We start from the raw sequence: 20,908 nt of genomic DNA on the forward strand, positions 1-20,908 counted from the left end.
TTACCATGCCGTTTGACTTCCAAATGACACCGGGCAGTGAAATAAAATTAGACCAAGCATTCAATCACGACCATTCATTGGATTGGAACAAGGGATGAAAATACAGTGGATTGTGGGCATTTTTCTTCTTGTTAATGAAGATCCATATTCAACCCAAAAAGAAAATTTATTTTCGAAGGGTGGGGTCTTAGAACACAAGCTTAGACGGGACGGATCACGAATACTGCGTTTAAGTCACGGGTAAGCCCACATCAAGCCATGAGATACAACCACTCAACCAGATCATTATCATATTATTACAGTAAAACAAGCACCCAAAATTCTAATACACAGTTCCAGATGCCAAAAGAATGATAAAATACAATAAGAAAAAGCACAGAAATAAAAATGAAATAATTTAAAAATAATGTTACATACACCAATGATCAACCCCCGATGAAAACAAAAGGCAACTTTGGTTCAGACAGATGAAACAGAGGACTGTCGTTTCAGTTCATCCACAGGAAAAGGTGGGAAGGAATTTGATGAGGCCAAACCGCGGGTAACCTGTGTGTCCACTGCAGGCGTTGGGGGCACAGGGAAGATGTCCTTGGTCAAAACGGGGCTTACATTCGGAAGCAATTCATGGGGTAGGGGAGGGGGTGGAGGCGGAGGCGGTTTGGGGATGGAACGTCCTTCTGTGGATGACGACATGGGGATTGAGATGGGACAAACTTCTGTGACCTCTTCAATGCCTTCATCCACGTAGACAACATCTTGCATGGTGAGCTGGTGGTATTCCACAATTTCCCTTAGGAAGCGGTTTTCACGGGCATATATCGAGTTGTCATGCGCTAAACGAGCCTTCTCAGCCAAAAGTGTTTCAAGTTGGAGCCGTATCTAGGATGCAAACATAATATCAGAGTATGTCAAGGTTCAATGCAATAATAGTTGCTTGCAGTGCCACAAAATCCTTGGAGAAAAAATAAAAAAGCAATTATGGTTGCAGAGCCTGCTAATTTCAGATTCTCAATCCCATATTTTGCCAAACATTCATAATGTATGCAACTATGCAAGTATATAAAGCAAGTAATAATTTTTTATTAATAACCAAACATTCAAAATGAACCAAGTGATATTGAAATATAGCCTAACTCATGATAAATCAAATATTGCTGACTAGTGATAAACATACATGACATCAAATTAGCCAAATGTGTAAACTGCAGCTAAATATTAATGAATTAATTATATTAGGAATTCCCTATGAATTAATCATTGGGTCTTTCTCTAGGAAGTCAAACATGTTAGTTATATAAATCAATTAATCATCCTACACCAATGAATAAGAAAAAGAAGTCCCAGTGAACTACGTCTCTGTTATTTATCAAAAAAAAAGTCCCAGTGAACTTGTTACTTGCTAGTAATTATAATGCATCCAAAAGAGAGGGAAGGGGCGTATTTGTATGTACCCTACTTTCTTAAAATGCATCTAACACATTCTTTACATACTGCATATTCAGCACCATCCTCTTAACAGATTTGTAGAAGATTTTAGCATGAAATGGTGGCAAGGGTGACTACAAAAATCTAGACAGCTAACAAGGCTACGAATACTGTACTTCAACTGGCCATTGTGTGAGCCATACTTGGAGATCTGTACAACGGTAATATTTGTTGTCGGATGCTAAAATATTTTTACGTTAGGTTCCATATCCTACAGGACCTACACATTGTCCAACCATGGCCTTGATATATTAATAACATAGCATGTAATCTGAGGAGAAAATCCCTTAGGACATCTGAGCTTCTTCCCTTGAAATAGTGCTTAGGACAAGGACTTCAGAAAAGTACCTTGTTTTTACTTTTCTTTTAATTCCTTGTATGAATCATATATAATATCTTGGTTTTATATGTCCAACACCTTTTGTAAGTCCCATGTAATGGTAACTTACTGTACAAGCTTGATGTTTACCATTTTACTAAGCATAGAAAAAAGCAAACTTCATAAAGAAATGCCATAAATCAGAACAAAGTTTCAGTTACTGATTTTTTTTCGATAATTGTTTAGTTACTGATAAAATTATGATCATAAAAAACATACCAGATCATCATCATCAGGGTTGTCTCCCTTTTCATGGCTCTGCCTAAGAATTCTGTTCTCCTCCTCCAGCTGGGCACATCGCGCCTTTTCAAAAGCAAGATCTGCTTTAACAGTTTTCAGTTCACGTAAAAGAAGCTTAGTTTTGGCAGCCATTGCCATTGCAACCTGCAACTCAAAAAAGAGGGCCAATCATGCATTTCAACAGAGAGATGCATTTGAAAGACAAAAATTAACATATAGCAACAAAGAAAATAAGCAGAAGCATGTAAAGTTTTAAGTGAAACTCCATAAAAAGGAAAAAAATACAACTATAATAAAGACTTTGCACTTTGTAGGTGTAGCAAAATCAACAAAACACTTGAGAATATACAAGCAATAAAGTAGTCCTAATGCTTGGGCACTCAATTCATTTCATGGAAAGATCTAGGGCTTTCGTAAGTTCAGAATATCATAACAAAAGCAAGCAAGCCATTAAATGTGTTCTTTACACATTATCAAATATCACTTATAACATGGCCTGCTGATTGCATCTTTGAGCCTAAGTGATCAATTGCCTAGACTTGGTGAGTGTCCATGTAGCTGTTCTCTGCAATTACAGCGCAGAGTTTAAGATTAGCCAAAATTTTAGAAAATAGAAATACCTTAAAAATCCATTTAACCTTAAAAAGGATATTGGTAATGACAAAAAAAACACCAGAGACTAAACCACACTAACAAAAGCTGAAAAGAAGAGCAGAACTCAAAAACGGTCAGTCTATTGACATGGATAAACTTGTGAGACATTTTGATGGTGAAGGTCCACAACCAAGCACCTCTACTATCATCAGGTGTAGTTCATGAACAGGTTTTAACCAGTGGCACACAAGATTTAGTAAAGTTGCATGCACAAGTATCAATCAAATCAAACATACTGCTGAGCTCATAAATTTGATTGTCTGGCAATTTTATAACTAATTTGAGTGGAAGAAAAGCAAACAAAGCATGCAAAATTTTTCCACTATTGATCCAGTGATACACAGTTGCCACCTTACGTCGCGGGATGCCTTCAGTTGGATTTCAAGGTCAGTTTGCATCTGGGGTTGCTGCAATGAAGAGGACGCATTTGCAGTTGGACTCTGTGCATAGGAGCCGCTTGCCTTTCTCCGCATATTTATTTTACGTGTTTCTTGGATAATATCTGCAGTCTTATTCTCTACTATGGAAATACCCTCCTGCAGAGGAGAACAGTACAATTGGTGAAAAACAAAGGACAAGTACAAATTAGGCAGTAGGCTAATGGGATGCTTATCTAATGATGATGAGAAAATAAACCTAATCCCCAATTTTGTAGACAAAAAAGGATAAAATGAAATATGAAACAAATCAAACAATAAACAGTTAAGACATAGCAAATAGGTCTCAAAATATCAAATAAATTTGATAACTCACTTGATGTAATTTTTTTTTTATTTTATTTATTGGTAACTGACCGATAGAGGTGGCAATTAGATCTGTTCACAAGATCTTGTAAACCAACCAAACCGGACTGACATGACCCAAGATGGTCATTTCTAAAATCAGTTGGTTTCGGTTTCAAAAATGATAAAACTTAATAACTCAGGATTCATGTAGCCGACCCCATATAGTTGGGATAAGGCATGTATGATGGTGATGATTTAAATGGATACATGACTAACAAAAGTGGTAGTTCAAGGAAGGAAAGAAACTAGAGAAGTGGTTGGCAGCTGGCTGACAGAACTAGAAAAAGATTTCTTTACACTAGATTTGATTCAGCAAATGAAGATGACAACAGACTCGGTTAAGAAGGAAAGGCATGTGGAATTTACAGCTACAAGTATATAAATTAGAGAAAATGTTAGCTGTTCATCCAGGACTTCAAACATGGATTTCTGTTTGGTTAAACCAACATCAAGCAAAACAAAAATTTGAAGTCAGTTTTGCCTCATTGGTAGTCTGCAACCAAACCAAACCGTGAACTCAAGTGGCATTTTCTGTCCCAACCCACTTGACCCATCCAACTCATCCAGTGGTAACCCACCCAAATCCACCCATTTAAGATTTAGATTGAATATGGGTTTAGTCAGCCCAAGGCTCAAAGCTTGAACCCACTTTTTTTTTTGTTTTAGTTTTTTTAATTGGTCGGGGGGGTCGGTCTTAGGTAGGCCTACCCCCAGAAAATGGGCTAAACCCCCAAACCCTTTATTTGGTGTATCAGGTACCTGACAATACGACACAGTACACCTGAGTCAGCCATTAGTTCATGCAAATATGGATCGAGTTTGGTTGAGTTATATAGATATCCATTTGGGTCACAGCTATATGAAAGGAATTCTTTTGGTAGTACATGATAATTTTCTTTTTCTTTTGTGCAAGTATTACATAAAAACACTGAAGGATGCCACCCTCTCCTCACCTTGTGTTTCCCTCTCCACTTTCACTCTTTTTTTTTTGATAAATGACTTCAAATTTTAATAAGACTTGAGGTAATAAACATTACAAGCATCCCTTAGAGAGGCACAAGATACTGTGTCTCTATATTAAATAAAAAAAAAAACATTACATAAGCCCAAAACAAACGAGCCCTATTCACCCTTGCTTGGCTAAAGCATCCGCCATGCCATTTGCCAATCTCCTTACCAATTGTATCCTCAAGTTCATGCTCCTAGTAATATCCATTTGAATTTTTTTCATCTCACTCCTATAACACCCATATTACACAACTCTGGATCCTTTAGCCAACCCACCACCAATTTTGAGTCCCCTTTAATCACCACATTAGTTATATTCATTAGAAATCTGTACTCCTTGTAATGCCTCAAGTAGTTCTGGCTTGAGAGAATCCCCAACCCTACAGGGCCAAAAACAAAGCTATAAGTTCACCTTCTAAATTTCACAAGACCACTCCTATACAAGAAGGGCCTGGATTACCCCTGCTACTCCCATCAAAGTTCGACTTCACAAAGCCTTTAAGTGGAGGTAGACAAGCAATACTTGCTCTTTCCCTTCTAGAAGATCTTCTACCAACTACTTCCCAATTCCGCCAAATATCATTAGAGGAGAATTAAGAAAACAGCTTCAAAGTCTTGATCTAGTGAAGCACCATGTCCAACACACAATCCCTTATCTCTTCCTCGCTTCTTTCCTTTTCTGAGAATATTCTTGTGTTACTCTCTTCCCAAATGGTCCAAACCAAGGCTACTCTAACACACTTCCACATTACTCTTCCCCTCTTTTTTGGCCAAGTAAACGTAGAAGGATCAAATAGCATATTAACCTTTTGCTAGTAAAATCCACCTGCACCCAAGAAGGAGCTGGCATTATTCTATTTTGGTTAATGGAACTGTGGTTGATTTCTTCAAGGTGACCCACTTTCCCCTTTTTTGTTCACCTTGGTTGTAGATGTTCTTGGGAGACTGATTCAAAGCGCTAATTTGAGGAATTTACTGAGAGGCTAGAGAGTAGGAAGGAAGGAAGTTCCACTCGCACACTTGCAATTTGCAGATGATACTATCCTTTTTGTGAAGGCAGTGACATAAATTGGATTAGGAGTTTAAAATTGGCAATACAACTCTTCGGGCAAATGTCTAATCTCCAGATGAACTTTGATAAGTGTTGTATCGTGGGGGTGAACATGAATGAGAGGGATTTAAGAGAATGTGCAGGTGTGCTAGGTTGTGAAGTTTCATATTGGCCTTTGAATTATTTAGGCCTCCCTTTAGGAGATAATCCCAAGAAAGAAAGTGTTTGGAACCCGATGGCGAAAAGATTTGAAAAGAGACTTGCTTCTTGGAGGAGAAATGGGGGGGATAACTCTGATATACCCTAGCTAATTTACCTATTTACTTCATGTTTGTGTTTAAGATCCCCATAAAGGTCTCAAATAGGTTGGAAAAGTTGATGAGAGGGATTTCTTGTGGAAGCCAGGTGACGAGAGAAGGGGCCATAGAGTGGGTTGGGAAGTAGTTATAGAAAAGAAATATGGCCTTGCTAGGGAAATGGTTGTGGAGGTTTCCTTTGGAAAATGATAAATTATGGACAAAGGTTGTGGCTAGAATTCATGGGCTCAAAGACAATGGTTGGGATCCTAGAATTCCGACAAGGACTATACGTGCATCTCCTTGAACAGCCATCCATGACATCCTTCCAGCTTTCCCCCCTTGTATCAAGTATGGCTTGAACTCAAGTAACCTAATAAAGTTTTGGGAACAAACTTCAGTTGGGGATTCCCCTCTGATGGAACAGTTTCCCTCTTTGTATGCTCTGTTAGACCTCAAAAATGAAGCTATCTCTTCTTTTCCTGTTCCATCAGACTCTTCTTCTGGGTTCGGGTGGAACAAAGGTTTGAGAAGGGCCATCGAGGATACAGATTTGGGATCTTTGGTGACCTTGTTAAATATCCTTGAAAATGTTTTTTTTTTAACTCCTCTAAGGAAGACATTAGATTTTGGGGCCCCTCTCCCTCAAACACCTTCTCCTGTGCCTTGTTCTTTGATACCTTACCTCAGCCTCATGCTCCTCTTGGGCTGCCCTTCCTTGTTATCGAGATATGGAGCAAGCTCATTCCTCCTCGGGTTGGTAGTTTTGTTGGGAAACTTTCCTAGAAAGAATCAACACAAATGACTTGCTTCAAAGAAAGAGGTTGAATCTTTGTTTATCCCCTAATAGGTGTTCCCTTTGCAAAGTTAATAAGGTAACGGGCTACCACCTTTTGGTTACTTGCCTTTTTGCTATGACTATTTGGGAGTGGGGTTTTTCCCTTTTTAGGCATAATTGGGTTCCCCCTGTGGATGTGCAAACCTTGTTTTCTCCTTCTTTAGTTGGCCTAAGAAAAGGGGGAGAATTATGTGGAGATGCATCAAGGCAGCAGTTTGTTGGTCACTGTGGGAAGAAAGGAACTTACATATTTTTTTCAGACAAGGAAAGAACCTTTGAGAGCTTAATATAACTGATTCTAATAAGGGTGGTCCATTGGATGAAATTTGTGGACCTATTCACAGATTTTTCATTGGTTGACTTGATTAGAAACTGGAAAGAGATAGCTAACATTGTCCAATTTAAGAGGATTTCTAGCCCCTCTTGGACTTTCCCACCTTTTGGATTTATAAAACTGAATTTTGATGGTTGTGGTGTGGGGAATCCAGGTCCTTCTGGAATTGGGGGTGTGTTCAGGAATGAGAGGTTTATTTTAGCTTTGTTTTCACGCCCTATTGGAGAAGGAGACTCGCTCAGGGCTGAGATCTTTGCGGCTCTGGAAGGAATCCAAAAGGCTAGGGAGCTGAACATCAAAACTTTGGTCCTTGAAGGTGATTCAGAGGTAGTAATTAGATGGCTAAAGGAAGATAACAATAGCATGTGGAGGTTTAGCAATGAAAGGAAGAAATTCAAATGGCTTACAAGGGGTATTGTGGTGAAGTACAGTTGGGTGAAAAGAAATGCCAACCTACTTGCCGATGGACTAGCCAAACAAGGGGTGAATAGGGATTCTTTATTTTGGGCTAATTTCTAAGTCTTTTCTTGTTTTCTAATGGTGGGGAGTTAAGACATTTTATCTCCCCCTTTCTTGTATTTAAAATTTCACATCTTTAATAAAAGTTTTCAGTTATTGATCAAAAAAAGAATCCACCTGCACCCAAACAAGGAAAAAAAAACCAATTCCCAATATCTGCAACAAAAGAACAAGTGATCAGTAAGTGCAAGCAACTCTCATTATTAGATCTACACAAGACAAACCAGTTTGGAGAGAGACATGAATAGGATCTTCTCTTTTGTAGCATATCCAAAGTACTAATCTTCCCGTGAACTACTTCCCAACAAAAAGCTCTTATTTTAGGGGGGATGGATTTACACCAGAACTCTCTACTCTCACTCTTCCTCAACTTTCTCTACCCTTTCCTCTCTCTCCTTCCTATTCTCTCTCTCTTCTCTCTTTTCTCTGTAATCTCCTCTCCTACTCTCTCCTCTCTCTTCACTCTCATCTCTTATATCTCCTCTTCTCTCCCTCATTCCCACTTTTCTATCTCCTCCATTTCTCTTGTTCACTCTCTTCCCTTTCCCTACTTTGTTCTATGTTTCTCTCTTTCTCTCTTCTCCCCCCCTCTTCCTACTCTCTCCTCTTGGTTATGTGGCTTTCTCTCCTTTCTCTCCTTTCTCTCTCTCTATTTTTTTATCTAATGAAGTCTAATTTTTATGTCTAAGTTAAACCACTTAGGCCTATCAATAATACCTAAAAATTTATGGCCCGATCCAACATCTGATTCAATTATCTTAGAATGGGATGTGCTCTATAACTATCGGATTAAATTTGGATGTAACCCCCATCCCCATCTGATATGATAAAAATCTGACTCCAATTACTATGCTTATTTATTAATTTATTAAATATATAATACTAAAAATCTAAACCACCCAACACAATTTTCAAATCAACTCTTTGGAGTATTGTAATATATAATAAAATCTAAGGGTAAAAGAGGAAATCCATTTCCTCAAATCTTAATGCCTAATTTCCCTGATTTCCTTTTCCCATCAGCATTCAAAAAGAGAAACCTAAATCCTATTCATTTCATTTCCCTCCCAACCCCTTCCACTGATGAAAACCACTTCAATCTTCTCTTCACCTACCATCAGCCGTGAAACTTTTAGTGTGCATTGTTTAATAGCCGTTGCTTGAGATGTGAAATGGCATTTCTTCTCTCCTAACCCTTGCCGCTGTTAATAGTGTTTTGGTTCTATTTCATGGTGTCTTAGAATAGAAACCAGGAAAAGTTGCAGATGTCAAAGCAAAAAATGAGAACAAATAAATGACCTTAAAAAATGATAATTGTCTCCACCTATTTTTCGATTTCATGGTGGATTTTTCTCTCCCTATCTCATAACTCATATGATGTCTAAAGCGAGGAAAAGTTGCAGCAACCGGAGTAGAAAGTGGGAATAGGTGGATGACCTCTAAAAATGATGCACAAGCTTGTTTTGGGACCCACCAATGGCACCTCAAAATGATGAACAGGTTAGAGATATTTTCTTTGTTTTCTATCTGCTGGGGTTTTATTTTCAACTTGGTATTCAAGGGTTTACTTTTGGTTCTTATGCTAGGTTTTTTTTTTCTTCCCATCCCCTAGACCCTTAATTTCTCTTTTGTTCCGTTCTATCAAACTTGGATGATATCCAAAATCCAATGCATTCAATCGACCTCGAATTCGAATTTACCCCCAATGCATCTTATCGGATTTCAGGTCAAATTTGGATGAGAGAATTTCATTGCTGAATTGAAGTAGGATTAATGTACATCTGATCCGAGTTCAATCCAATTACAGGCCTAGAACCAATTAGGTAAAGGCACATGACACCTAAACCCCTTTTTTCTCATTTTTCAGCAACCACTACAAGTTAACCGTTCAGAACAGCTGATTCCTTGTTAATTAAATTTGACAGTTAAAAAACAGGTGATCCCTATTCATCCCTGTTTAGTTACTTTGTCAGCTAAACTTTTTTTATCAGTAACAGAAAATTTATTAATTAATTGATAAGTGAACAGGTAGTCATGTACAACAAGGATATCCTTGGTTACCCCCCTGTAAACAACACCAGTGATCCGAAGAACACATTTTGTTTCTGATCTTACAACTGAGCCCAGAAACAATGTTCCCCATTGATCCCTTTGTCAGCTAAACTATTAGCAGATCATTGAATCCATCAAAAGGTAGTTCCCACTTCCTTTGCCTGTTGTTTCACTTTTCACTTAATGTTAATTGTTTTGTTCAGGGTGATGATAAAAATTGATTACATTAGTTATACTACACTACTATTGATATTTGAAACTTATAGATCTTTAGATGTAATGGAAGGGTCCATCCAGAGTCCTACTGATAGTAGAATACCACTTGGGCTAAAATGAAAATTTTATTTAAAAAAAAAGTTATAAGGTCAGTTATGTTATTTAGAGCTGATTATTCAGAAGTCAAGAAATAGCATATCCTTGATGATCAAAGAAGGGAAAGAAATAGCATGTCCAAAAAATGAGTGTGGCTTAAATACAATGTTGAGATGAATGAGTGGGAAAATTAGAAATGGTGGGATCAGAAATGAACTTGTTGGAAGGAACCTAGGAGTAACTCCAATAAGTGATAAAATGACAGAAAGTAGACTAAAATGGCTTAGTCATGTCCAGAAAAGATCATTTACAGCATTAGTGAGAAGTAATCTGTCACAAGGGTCTGAAGAGCCAAGTGACTTAAGGAGAAATTGGGAAGCAGTGGCTTCTACAGGCTCCACCAAGAACAAATTACAAGTTGAATGGAAACCCCCACCGAATGGAGTGGTAAAATTGAACTTTGATGGTAGCTGCCAAGGCAACCCAGGGCCATCTGGAATTGGAGGGATTTTGAGAGACAAAGACGGCAATATGTTGTCTCTTTTCTCAGAACCAGTGGGTGAAGGTGATTCTGTAAGGGCAGAGCTACTAGCAGTGGTACAAGGAGTACAGATGGCTAGTCAATCAGGAGTGAGCAATTTGTTAGTAGAAGGGGACTCTAAGGTAGTATTGGGCTGGCTGAATAGCCCAGACACAGTTTGTTGGGGCTACAGGGATCTGGTAAAGAAAGTTAAATGGATGACAAGAAATGTGACTGTTAGGTTCCAGTGGGTTAGCAGATCAGCAAATGTAATGGCTTATTCTCTGGCCAAGCAAGGGGTGTCAAGGGGTGATCTGTTTTGGGCTAATTTGTAATTTGATTCTCAGGTTTGGGCATGTTTTAGTGCTTATGATTCAGTCCTTGGGGGAGGTAACATCTCGTGCCTCTTCCTAGGCTGCATGTATTTCTGATACTCTTTCAATAAAATTACTCTCATTTATCAACAAAAAAAGGGTCTGAAGAGCCAAGGGCAGAACATGGGTTGAAGTAGTTAGAAATGATTTAAGTGCTAATAATTTAACAATGGACATTAAACAGTGCAAAATGGAAGAACAGGATTCATGCAGCTAACCCCATATAATTGGAACAAGGCTTAATTAAATAGACATAGTTACCAAAAATTAAAGTGTCGGCACCAAGACATAATGCCACTATTCTGAACTTTTTTTTTTTGAGAGAAGGTAAGGTAAAATTGTATTAGCTGATCATAAAAGGGTCAAATTACATCAGAATTATAAGAACAGTGGCACTGGACAGAAGAGAATTGTGAAACAGGATTCATGTATTGACCCCATATAGTTGGGACTTGGGACAAGGATTAAAAGATGATGGAATTCTGACAAAAACAAACTACCTCATCAAGAAAAATATAAGTGAAAAACAGAAGAACATGAAGAGTTGAACTGATGAATTGAGGGATTTAGACATAAACATAAAGGCAAACATAATAATTAAATCCCCAAAACTTTTAAACCATCATGAAAGAAATTCTGAAAAGAAGCTTACTTCAAAAGCATTTCCTATCGTATCACCAATGTAATTAAGAGAAGAAGTAATTGCATCTAAACCCTTCTGAAATCTGGGACTCTCTATTTTCCGAGAGCCCTTTGGTGATTGGTGTGACTGATGAAGCTGCAATTAGAAGATAAAAGAATAAGAAACTAAGGTCATAAAAATAGGTGATAAATAAAAAGCAATTGACAACAAAGAAACTGCTTGATTTGGAATATTGAAAACTATTTTAAAGACATAAAAAATGTTTGTCAGCATTCCTTATGAAAGCATTTAAAATTAAAGGGAAGAAAAGTCATGTTATAAACTCTGATTTTTTGTTGGTATCCATTTACACTGTTTCAGCTCATGGACCAAGTTAACTGAAATCAGGAACTATAAAACGTACTTGGTGTTTCTAAAGGTGAGTTGGAGGCCAATACTATAAAGGGAGATCACATAACATTATTAGGAGGATGAATGATATTCAAGGTAGTCTCTGGAAACTGAGAGCCTTGTACGCATGAAGAGAAAGGCTATATATCTCTTCATCTCATTCAGATGTATACTATGATCTGCCAAATCTATGGGTAATGGGCTTAACATAGTTGGTATCTATTTTGGGGAACAGAAATCTTGTGTGCTGATTTTTTGCATTTTTTCCCTATTGTCATTTTCTAGTCCTTATATTGCAAGACAAGTTGCTTTTCCCCATCCCTTGTAGAGCAGAAGGTTTGTATTTCTTCCCTTTTTTCATCAATAAAATTAATACAGGAATGTAATTTGAATACTTATCTTTTTGGTTTTCAATAGCATCAAGTAGGTACCAGCCGATGTTTGACTTTCTCTATTACATCATTCTCTTCTCCAACCAAAAGAGGGAAGACAATATGGAGGTCTACTAGCTTCTTGGTCCCTTAGGAAATAGAGTAATGCCAGCATTTTTCAAGAAAAGCAAACTAGCCGGAAACATTCATGAGCTTATCCATTTATAGGTGGCATATTAGATCCTTCCAAGTTCCAAATGAGGAATATATTCATTTTTCAGTGGATGATGTTTTATGTAAGTGATACTTTTTTCCTCTGAAAACTCTTATGTAAAGATGATCTGGCGACTCTGGCCCTTTTTGGGCCATACACTTTTTGTTTAATTTTCTCTTTGTGACATGAAGTGTTTGAATATCCATTAAAAAAGGGGAAAAGAAAAGCATAATTACAGAATTTTGTCCTGATATGCCACAATATGCATGTTAATGGTAATTTTAAGTCTTTATGGAGTTATTTTCATTGCCTTTTAAGAAAATGACATAAAAGGACCGAACCAGAACCATTCTCTTGGATCTTTGTAGTTTTCTATATCAGTACTGAAAATGTGTCCAGAACAGTGGAAGTAATGTCATTGAACTCAGGAGTAGAACCAGGATTCATTAATACACACACACACATACGCACAAAGTTTATGCAAGTCTGGTTTCAAAACTTGGGGAGACCATGCTCATTATCCAGTCTCACGCTATTAAACTATATCCATGATCTTGTTAAGCTAATCTCATTGTTGAACATTTTCATTTTGACAACACCATATAACATCTTTTCTGCCTATTAGCAATGCATGTTGTCTGCTGATAAAACAAGATACGTACATCATTTCTATGTATATGAGAAATTCCAAGAGGGAATACCAATGAATGATTTCCATTGTTTCCATGATGTTTTCATGACTTAGAACTTGTACAATTCTATAGGCCTGAATAAAATTGCAGAACATTTTTTACTGATCAAAACAACAAAAAAAAAAATCCAGAACATTTTTCAACATCTGAATCGATGGAAGTTTAGTATAGCATTTTTCAACATCTGATGATGATGATGAATAGATGGAGGTTTAGCATGGCCTTCATATTTCAACCATTAATCAACACCAAAGGCATTAACAATTTAACTTGAGCAATTGATAATAAAACAAAAAACAAATATCAAGTTCCATAAACTCTCAGATGCTATCTCTAGAATACCTGTCCACCTGTTGATATATCATGCATTTGTGGCCTTGTTTTACCAGGAGTTTCAAGTTGGTTAGTCATGTTATCATCTTCAAGAATCGATTTAGCTTTTCTGGCTAGGACACCCCAAAATCCAAATTTTGATTCATTTGGACTTTTCATGGACGTATATTCATAGGATGGTGAATCCTACAGAGACAAGCATGCCAAGCCATTAGTATCTAGTCTAGAAGAAAAAAGGAAAAAGAATTCTTCATTTTAACTACAGAAACTAGCAAGAGATAGTTCGCAAGGATACAGATACTTCCACTTGAATCAGAAAACAATATTTGGCTTCTAGATCTTGCAGAAAGCATTCTCACAAATTTGACAAGTATAGTGATAAGAACCTCTTCCATAATCAAATACATCCCCATCCCTGCTGAACATGCATCAACACAGGGAGCAATTGCCAACTCCTAACTGCTAAATGATTTGATACATCAAATTATGTTGCATAACCAACTACCCATCTTAAATATATATAATCATATAGTCACTAACCTCTGAAAACAAGATTTCACAAGGTCAACCTATAGTCTTTGCATTTATGCCCCACCTAACATATTTAAAAAAAAAAAAGTATAGCTAAGATGAAGATGCTAAATAGATGAGAAAGGAGAGAACGGGAATGGTTTGGAAAGGATTTAGGAGTGGCCCCCAATTAGTGGAAGATAAGATGAAGTCAACTGAGATGGTTTGGTTGTGTGCATAGACAATTAGTGACTGCAGTAGTGAGAAAAAGTATTAAGCGCAAATAGAAGGATCTAAAAGAGAAAGGAGAGCACAGAAAACATTGGCCTGAAATCAAAAGAAATGATTGACTTAAATTTGTTAGAAGCATGGGTCTTGGCATAGCAAAATGGCAGAAGAGTATTCACATAAGCCAAGCCCCACTAGTTGGGGTTATGGTTGAGTTGAGATAACAAGCAGTTAATAGAACACGTGAAATGTAAAGATATGCTCTTAAGAATGATAAACCTTATCCCAAATCCATCAACCACTATCAATGAGGGCTGGCTCGTTGGTGTGTTAGTTGATTTGTTCCAGCGTCGACGCGGAATCAAATCCCGCAACCAGCACTTTGGAGAAAAAGGGGTCAGGGGGAAGTATGGTGCATAGCATCGAATACCAAAAAAAAAAAAAAAAATCCATCAACCACTTAAACCTGAGACCTCTTATAATCCTTTCTATTCTCAGAGCTCGATGCATTGCCTTAGGAGGTTGGCAATAGTTCTCAATAAAAGACATTAGATAAAAAATTTGCTAGACATCCCCCTCAAATGAGAATGTCAATGCATGGCTGGTACATCTTGGGGTGGATAAGGGGAACCTTCAAAGGGCGTCCTAGAAGCATACATATTAGCATAGTTTATACAGCTACCAAATCACCATATCAGTCTCTAAAACAATTCAAAGTTTCAAACAAAGGCAACAAAATACTCCACTTCTCTGCAATCACATCTTCCCCTTTCCTTTTGTCTCTGAGCACATAACTATTATTTTTTTTTTGATGAATGATAATATTTTTGTAGCACAACAGTTCTACTTATCTAATGAAACTAATGAAAGATTAAATACAAAAATTATCTTATGGACAAATGCCTTTGAATAACAACAACAACAACAACAACAACAACAACAACAACAACAATAATAATAATAATAAGAAGAAGAAGAAGAAGAAGTAGGATTAAAACTAATAATAATAACTGAAAATCAGGGTACACTGAGAATTGGAGACCAAGAGATAACTCAATGTGACCTTTTTTATTACCTTGGTTTGATAATTCATAACGAGAGAAAGATTGAAGAGGATGTTGCCCATAGAATATGAGCAAGATAGGCAAAATAGAGGGACGCATCCAGAGTTTTATGTGATAGGAGAATACCACTTAGATTAAAAGGAAGATTCTATAAAATAGTTGTAAGGCCAGTTATACTGTATAGAGTGTGAAGTGTTGGGCAGTCAAGAAACATGTCCAACAAATGAGCATAACAAAAATGCATATGCTGAGATGGATCAGCGGAAAACTAGAAAATAATGGATAAGAAATAGTCATTCATATGAATAGGTGATAAAGTATGAAAAAATAGACTAAGATGGTTTGGTCACATGTATACAAGACCATCAACAGAACCAGTAAAAAGACATGATTTGTTGCAAGTTGAAGGGGCAAGAAAGGCTATGGGTAGATCAGAAAGGACATGGGTAGGTAGAAGTAAAAAGAAATGATTAAGCATAAATAATTTAACAATGGATATGACATTAAAAAGAATGGATGATGAAACAGGATTCATCCAACCTACCCCATAAGTTCGGATGAGACTTGGATGATGATGAGAGTTAAAGAAGCATTGAAGGGGAAAAGGCAACCGCAAACTGTCTTAATCTTTTGCCTTCGTTCAAGACAGCTTTTCCACCCTTTCCCTTTCTTCCTTTTGTTAAAGGCCATACCCCCGTATGATGGTAAAATCTTGTATCAAAAAGTATGAAAAATGCAGGACTTGAGTGTTGAGTCTGAGACAAAGTGACGAACCAACAAAAAATTCTTGGCAGGACTATAAGATCCTTGTAGGTGTTTGGAGAATGTTGGTGTTCCCTAGCAACAATAGGGGCAATACTACCATCTTGGAAGATTGACGAATTAAGCAAGAAAGACTATCAGAGTGGTGCAGTGGGTAAAATCATTAGAGTTGTTTAAAGATATATCTACGGAGGTAATGATTAGAAACTAGAAGCAGGTGGTTAATTAAGCTCCAGCCCAAATGAAAACCAGCCCCTGGATTTATCAAATTAAACTTTGATGGGAGCAGTGAAGGTAACCAAGGACCTTCAGGTATTGGAGGAACCTTCAGGGATGAGGAAGGGAAAGTTATTGCAATGTACTCCAGACTTATTGGGGGCGGGAAGTTCTCTTAGAGCTGAAACCATGGCAGTATTGGAAGGGCTAAAGAAGTGTTTTAAAAGCACAAGGTGCAAAAAAAGCGCAAGGCCAAGGTGAGGCGCACGCCTTTTTCAAGCAAGGTGCAAAATTACAAAAAATGCTAAAAATAAAAAAATGTCAGAAAATGCAAAAAAATCAAAAATATTAAACATAATGTTAATAATAAATATAAACTTAAATTTTAAAATAAATGTTTTAAAAAACCTATTATCTAAAATTAAAATACATAAACATATATGTAAAGTGTATTCAAATGAAAATTTAAAAATAAATGAAAATATATAAAGCATTTTTTTATGAGAATATATATAAAGCATTTTCAAGCATGTAAAACCCACAATCTCTTTTTTTCCTCAATTGCATTACTTCAAGTAGCTAATGTGATGTAAAGCATATTGCATTCTTGATTCTATGAGTTGCCTTTGTACCACACCCCTCAAGGTACATAAACATATTGCATTCTTGCTCCAAGAACCCCCTATTTGCTAATGTTGTTCATTCATTCATTCCAATAAAATATCTTCTTAAAAGGCAATTAAAGTAATAAAATCATTATTTATGTGGGAAATAAGAATTTAAAACCCTAACATAAACTTGTTCGAGCTAGCCTCAAGGGGCATAGGCGGGTCCGGGGGCATTAGGTGTGCACCTAGGACCTGGGCGAGGTGCATACCCTAAAATGCACCTCGCCTATGCGCCTAGGCGCACCTTTTAAATCATTGGGCTAAAGAAAGCTAAGGAATTGCATCTACAACAAGTTATTGTTGAAGGATACTCTATGGTGGTTATAGAATGGTTGCAAAAGGAAAATAACAGAATATGGAAATTTGCTAATGAAAAGGAGTTCAAATGGTTAGCTCACGGAGTAGAGATTCAGATTCAATAGGTGAAGAGAAGCTCTGAGAACCCCCAACATGGTAATGTTGTTCATTCATTCATCCTAATAAAATGTCCTCTTAAAAAGTAATTAAAACTATAAAATCATTACTTTTTGTGTAAAAACTAAGAATTTAAGACCTACCATGGACTTGTTTGGGCTTGCCTCGAAGGGCGTGGCACAAAGGCGGCTCGTATGATCAGGAACGTAATATGTTTTACAATACATTAGCTACTTGAAGTAATGCAATTGAGTGAAAAAAGAGATTAGAGGTTTTACATGCTTGAAAATGTTTTATATGTTTGATTTTATTTTTAAATTCTCATTTGATATGCTTTACATCTTATGTTTATGTATTTTAATTTTAGATAATAGGTTTTTTAAAACATTTATTTTAATTTTTAAGTTTATATTTTTTATTAATATTATGTTTAATATTTTTTATTTTTTGAATTTTTTGGCATTTTCTTAATTTATATTATGCTTTACATATTAGTTTATATTTTGTTTTATATGTTTAACTTTTTAGTTTTTTTTTTTGTATTTTTGCATCTTGCTTCAAAAAGGCACGCACCTCACCTTGTGCCTCAGGCGCAAATTGACCCCTATGCCTTTTTTGCGCCTTGCACTTTTAAAACACTGCCCCTAATGGATGTTGCATATGTGAAGTTTTTTTATCAGCATTTCATATGTGAGGGTTTCTTTTCCTTTTGCTTTTCAATTTTCTTGTTTGAGGGTTTCTTTTCTTTTGTATCCAGAACTCCATATTCAATTCTTCTTCGTCTTGCCCCTAACCTTCATCCTCTTGATTTCCCAGTGATAAAAGAAATGATGGCAAAGAATGCCATTGTTTGTCCATACCTTGTGCCTGAAATTCTTAAGTCTCACCTTTGTCTCAAAATAGTGTGTTCAGACTTGGACCAAACCAAATGTGAAATTATTTGCTATTTTATAAATTTTCTCTTCTTTTTGTTTATTTTTTATTTGAGCAAGTCAAAAAGATCAGTTGGATGGTTGAACTGTTCTACCTGTGACTCAGTCACCAAAACAGTTTTATGTCCAGTCCAAGTCTGACAACAATGCCTCAAAAATGTCCATGACATAGACTGGAGGAGTGTGGAATGGGAAACACAGAGAATAACAAGGATGATTGCAGCTCAAAATAGCACCCACCCCACCCCCATCCCCAAAAAATAATGAAAAGGGAAACTAAATTGCATTTAAGTAGAAAGACAGCATAAATCCTTGGAAATGTTATAAAAAAAAGTAAAGGTGTAAAATCATAAATTATTTGCATTCCCCAAACAGGGATGGCATGGAGCAGGTTAGGGTTGGGGGTAACATCAGTAGGACAAACGTTGGAATAACTGCAACCAGTTCCAAGCAAGGTTCAAAATTCCATATGTATTGGCTGATACTGTATGTTATCCCCCCCCCCCCCCCCGGTGAAATTTTGAAATCAAAAAATCAATCTGATAAGGCCATACTAAGATCACAACTTTTGGCTTTTGCAAAGTAATTAATTCTCTATTAACCGTGTAATGATAGCACAATATAAGGACTTTCACTACATCTGGTTAGGTTTCTATGTGAACCATTTAATCATAGATTTAAGTTTAACTAATGGAATAACAAACAACATGACACTTTTTATACATGTAGCATAACCTCATATTCTCATAAAGGGCCACAGTTTGGTGCAATGGTAAAAATCTCAAGTGATAAGTGTGAGAACGCAGCTTTGAATCTAAGAGCAGGCATATCATGCAAGAAAACACTAAAGGTTAGGTCTGCATCCAGTCCACCCCTCCCAAGACCCCATACGGACAGGACCAACATTGGGTATTGGCCCTTCTTTAGCATGCTCACCACAAAAACGCCGCCTAAGGGGTTGAGCTACCTGATGTAAGTCGTTTCCACTGAGAGATGCTACTTTGTGCCAAAAGAAATGCATGGAGGTCAGGCCAGTATCCAGTCCATCCCTCCCAAAACCCTGGATAGCCAGGATGGAATTCGGTAATGGATGCAGGGCAGGTAGGTTCCAATTTGTAAGCTCTCTAATTCGAAATAAAACCTACGTGATCAAAACCTTTAATAAAAACAAGATGCACAATGGTCACGGTTTGCCATCAGATCTCAACCCTCTCCATAACACATTTAAGATGCTGAAATCTGGAAATAATCATAATACTTGTACTCGGCTACTCATAAGCTCAATTACTGCATTACAGAGGTTACCTACAATCTCATCGCCGAGATAGAAAATAAAAAAAAAAAAAGGAAAGAAACCCATGAATGTAACCAACCCAATACAAGGAGAATCCTAATAAAAAAAATCCAAATATGTGATACTTTGATAACCCTTCATCCAAGGGGCCAAAGGTTAATTTTCGCCGAAACATAAAAATATATATCCAAGATTCGTCGTTCAATCAATGATACAGAATATTCCGGAAAGAAAACCCAGAAAATTTTCCAAATAAAACATTGACCTACAAGAAAACCCTAAAATTTCAAAACGTGTATGAAGATCCATTTGGTCATTAACATATAAAATTCCAAAAAAACGAAAGACAGGATTGAGAACAAAACCAACCTGTCTGGACGGAGAAGATCGGTGGCGGTTTGATTCTCGGCGAGCGGAGGCAAGAGCAGATTCTCCATAAGCAAATGATAGAGACGATTCAAGATGAGCAGATGAGGCTCGGATCGCTTGAGCGGCAAGAGACGAAGAAGGGCTATCCGGTGAGTGTCGAATTTCTTCTTTGAAGGTCGATGCCTTTGAAAGCCCTTGTTTTCTTCGATATGCCATGTAACGCAACGAACACAGAAGATCTTTAAGCGAGGGAGCGAGCGAGGCTAACCTGCAAATCCAATTCCGTTAACGAACCAACTCTCCTCTTTATTTATATGCAATACACCTCGAAGGCTCGAAGTGGCCCTAAATTCCAAAACCAAATTTCCCTATCCCGCTATATTTGGTACTTTTCGTAATTCGGCTCTCGCTTTTTTTTTCTTTTTCTTTCTTTGTAAAATTATTTTCTCTCAGAAGCACTTCTCCATGCCGCTCCAAATGAACATGTGCATTTCTAACCTTCTAATTACCTTATGTGAATAATGAAAAATAACTAAAAAATTATAATTTTGTTCAAGGGGCAATTTTACCCTTTTAATTTTAGTTTTTTACTATTATTGATTCTTCTGAACAGTTTTGCCCTTGGGGATGTCAAGGATAGAGTTAAATGGTAAACCCGGCTTGACCTGATTATTTGGTTTAGGGTTGGGTTAGGGTTTTGATTATTCAACCTGAATCGGGTTCAGATTTTGACTGACCAGTCCTGAGGGGTCATGATATCTTGCATATATATAAAGTATTTTTTTTAATTTTTTAATTCCTAACTTTCTAGCCTTAAAGTTTAAGATTTATTTACATATTAATTTTGATTTTCTTCTTTTTTTAAATGAAAAGAGTGACACCTTAAAATCTATAAAACAATTTCCTAACTTAAATTAGTGGACTTTATGTATTCAATATGTATTTAAAACATGCAATTGAA

General features: G+C 36.8%; 1 protein-coding gene across 1 annotated transcript; it reads right to left on the bottom strand.

The window, feature by feature from the left end:
- Positions 1-264: 264 nt before the first annotated feature.
- Positions 265-20,393, bottom strand: LOC104612967 (heat-inducible transcription repressor). The gene is made up of 6 exons (XM_010280639.3): positions 19,948-20,393; positions 13,500-13,676; positions 11,500-11,625; positions 3,115-3,294; positions 2,084-2,248; positions 265-879 (listed from the first exon to the last, which is right to left on the bottom strand). The coding sequence occupies exons 1-6, from the start codon at positions 20,161-20,163 to the stop codon at positions 460-462; spliced, it is 1,284 nt and encodes a 427-aa protein (XP_010278941.1). The 5' UTR covers positions 20,164-20,393; the 3' UTR covers positions 265-459.
- Between the last annotated feature and the right edge of the window lie 515 nt (positions 20,394-20,908).

This window comes from Nelumbo nucifera, chromosome 5 (genome assembly GCF_055504915.1).
Source record: "Nelumbo nucifera cultivar China Antique chromosome 5, China Antique-T2T, whole genome shotgun sequence".
In the NCBI taxonomy this organism is placed as follows: Eukaryota; Viridiplantae; Streptophyta; class Magnoliopsida; order Proteales; family Nelumbonaceae; genus Nelumbo; species Nelumbo nucifera.

What these genes read in the sequence shown, in the direction of transcription:
- LOC104612967 (XM_010280639.3), bottom strand. Translation starts at nt 20,163, where the DNA reads ATGGCATATCGAAGAAAACAAGGGCTTTCAAAGGCATCGACCTTCAAA. An exon ending in CGATAGGAAATGCTTTTGAA is followed by an intron (nt 3,295 to 11,499) that starts GTAAGCTTCTTT and finishes TCTCCTCTGCAG; the next exon opens with GAGGGTATTTCCATAGTAGA. An exon ending in AACTGAAGGCATCCCGCGAC is followed by an intron (nt 2,249 to 3,114) that starts GTAAGGTGGCAA and finishes TTTGAGTTGCAG; the next exon opens with GTTGCAATGGCAATGGCTGC.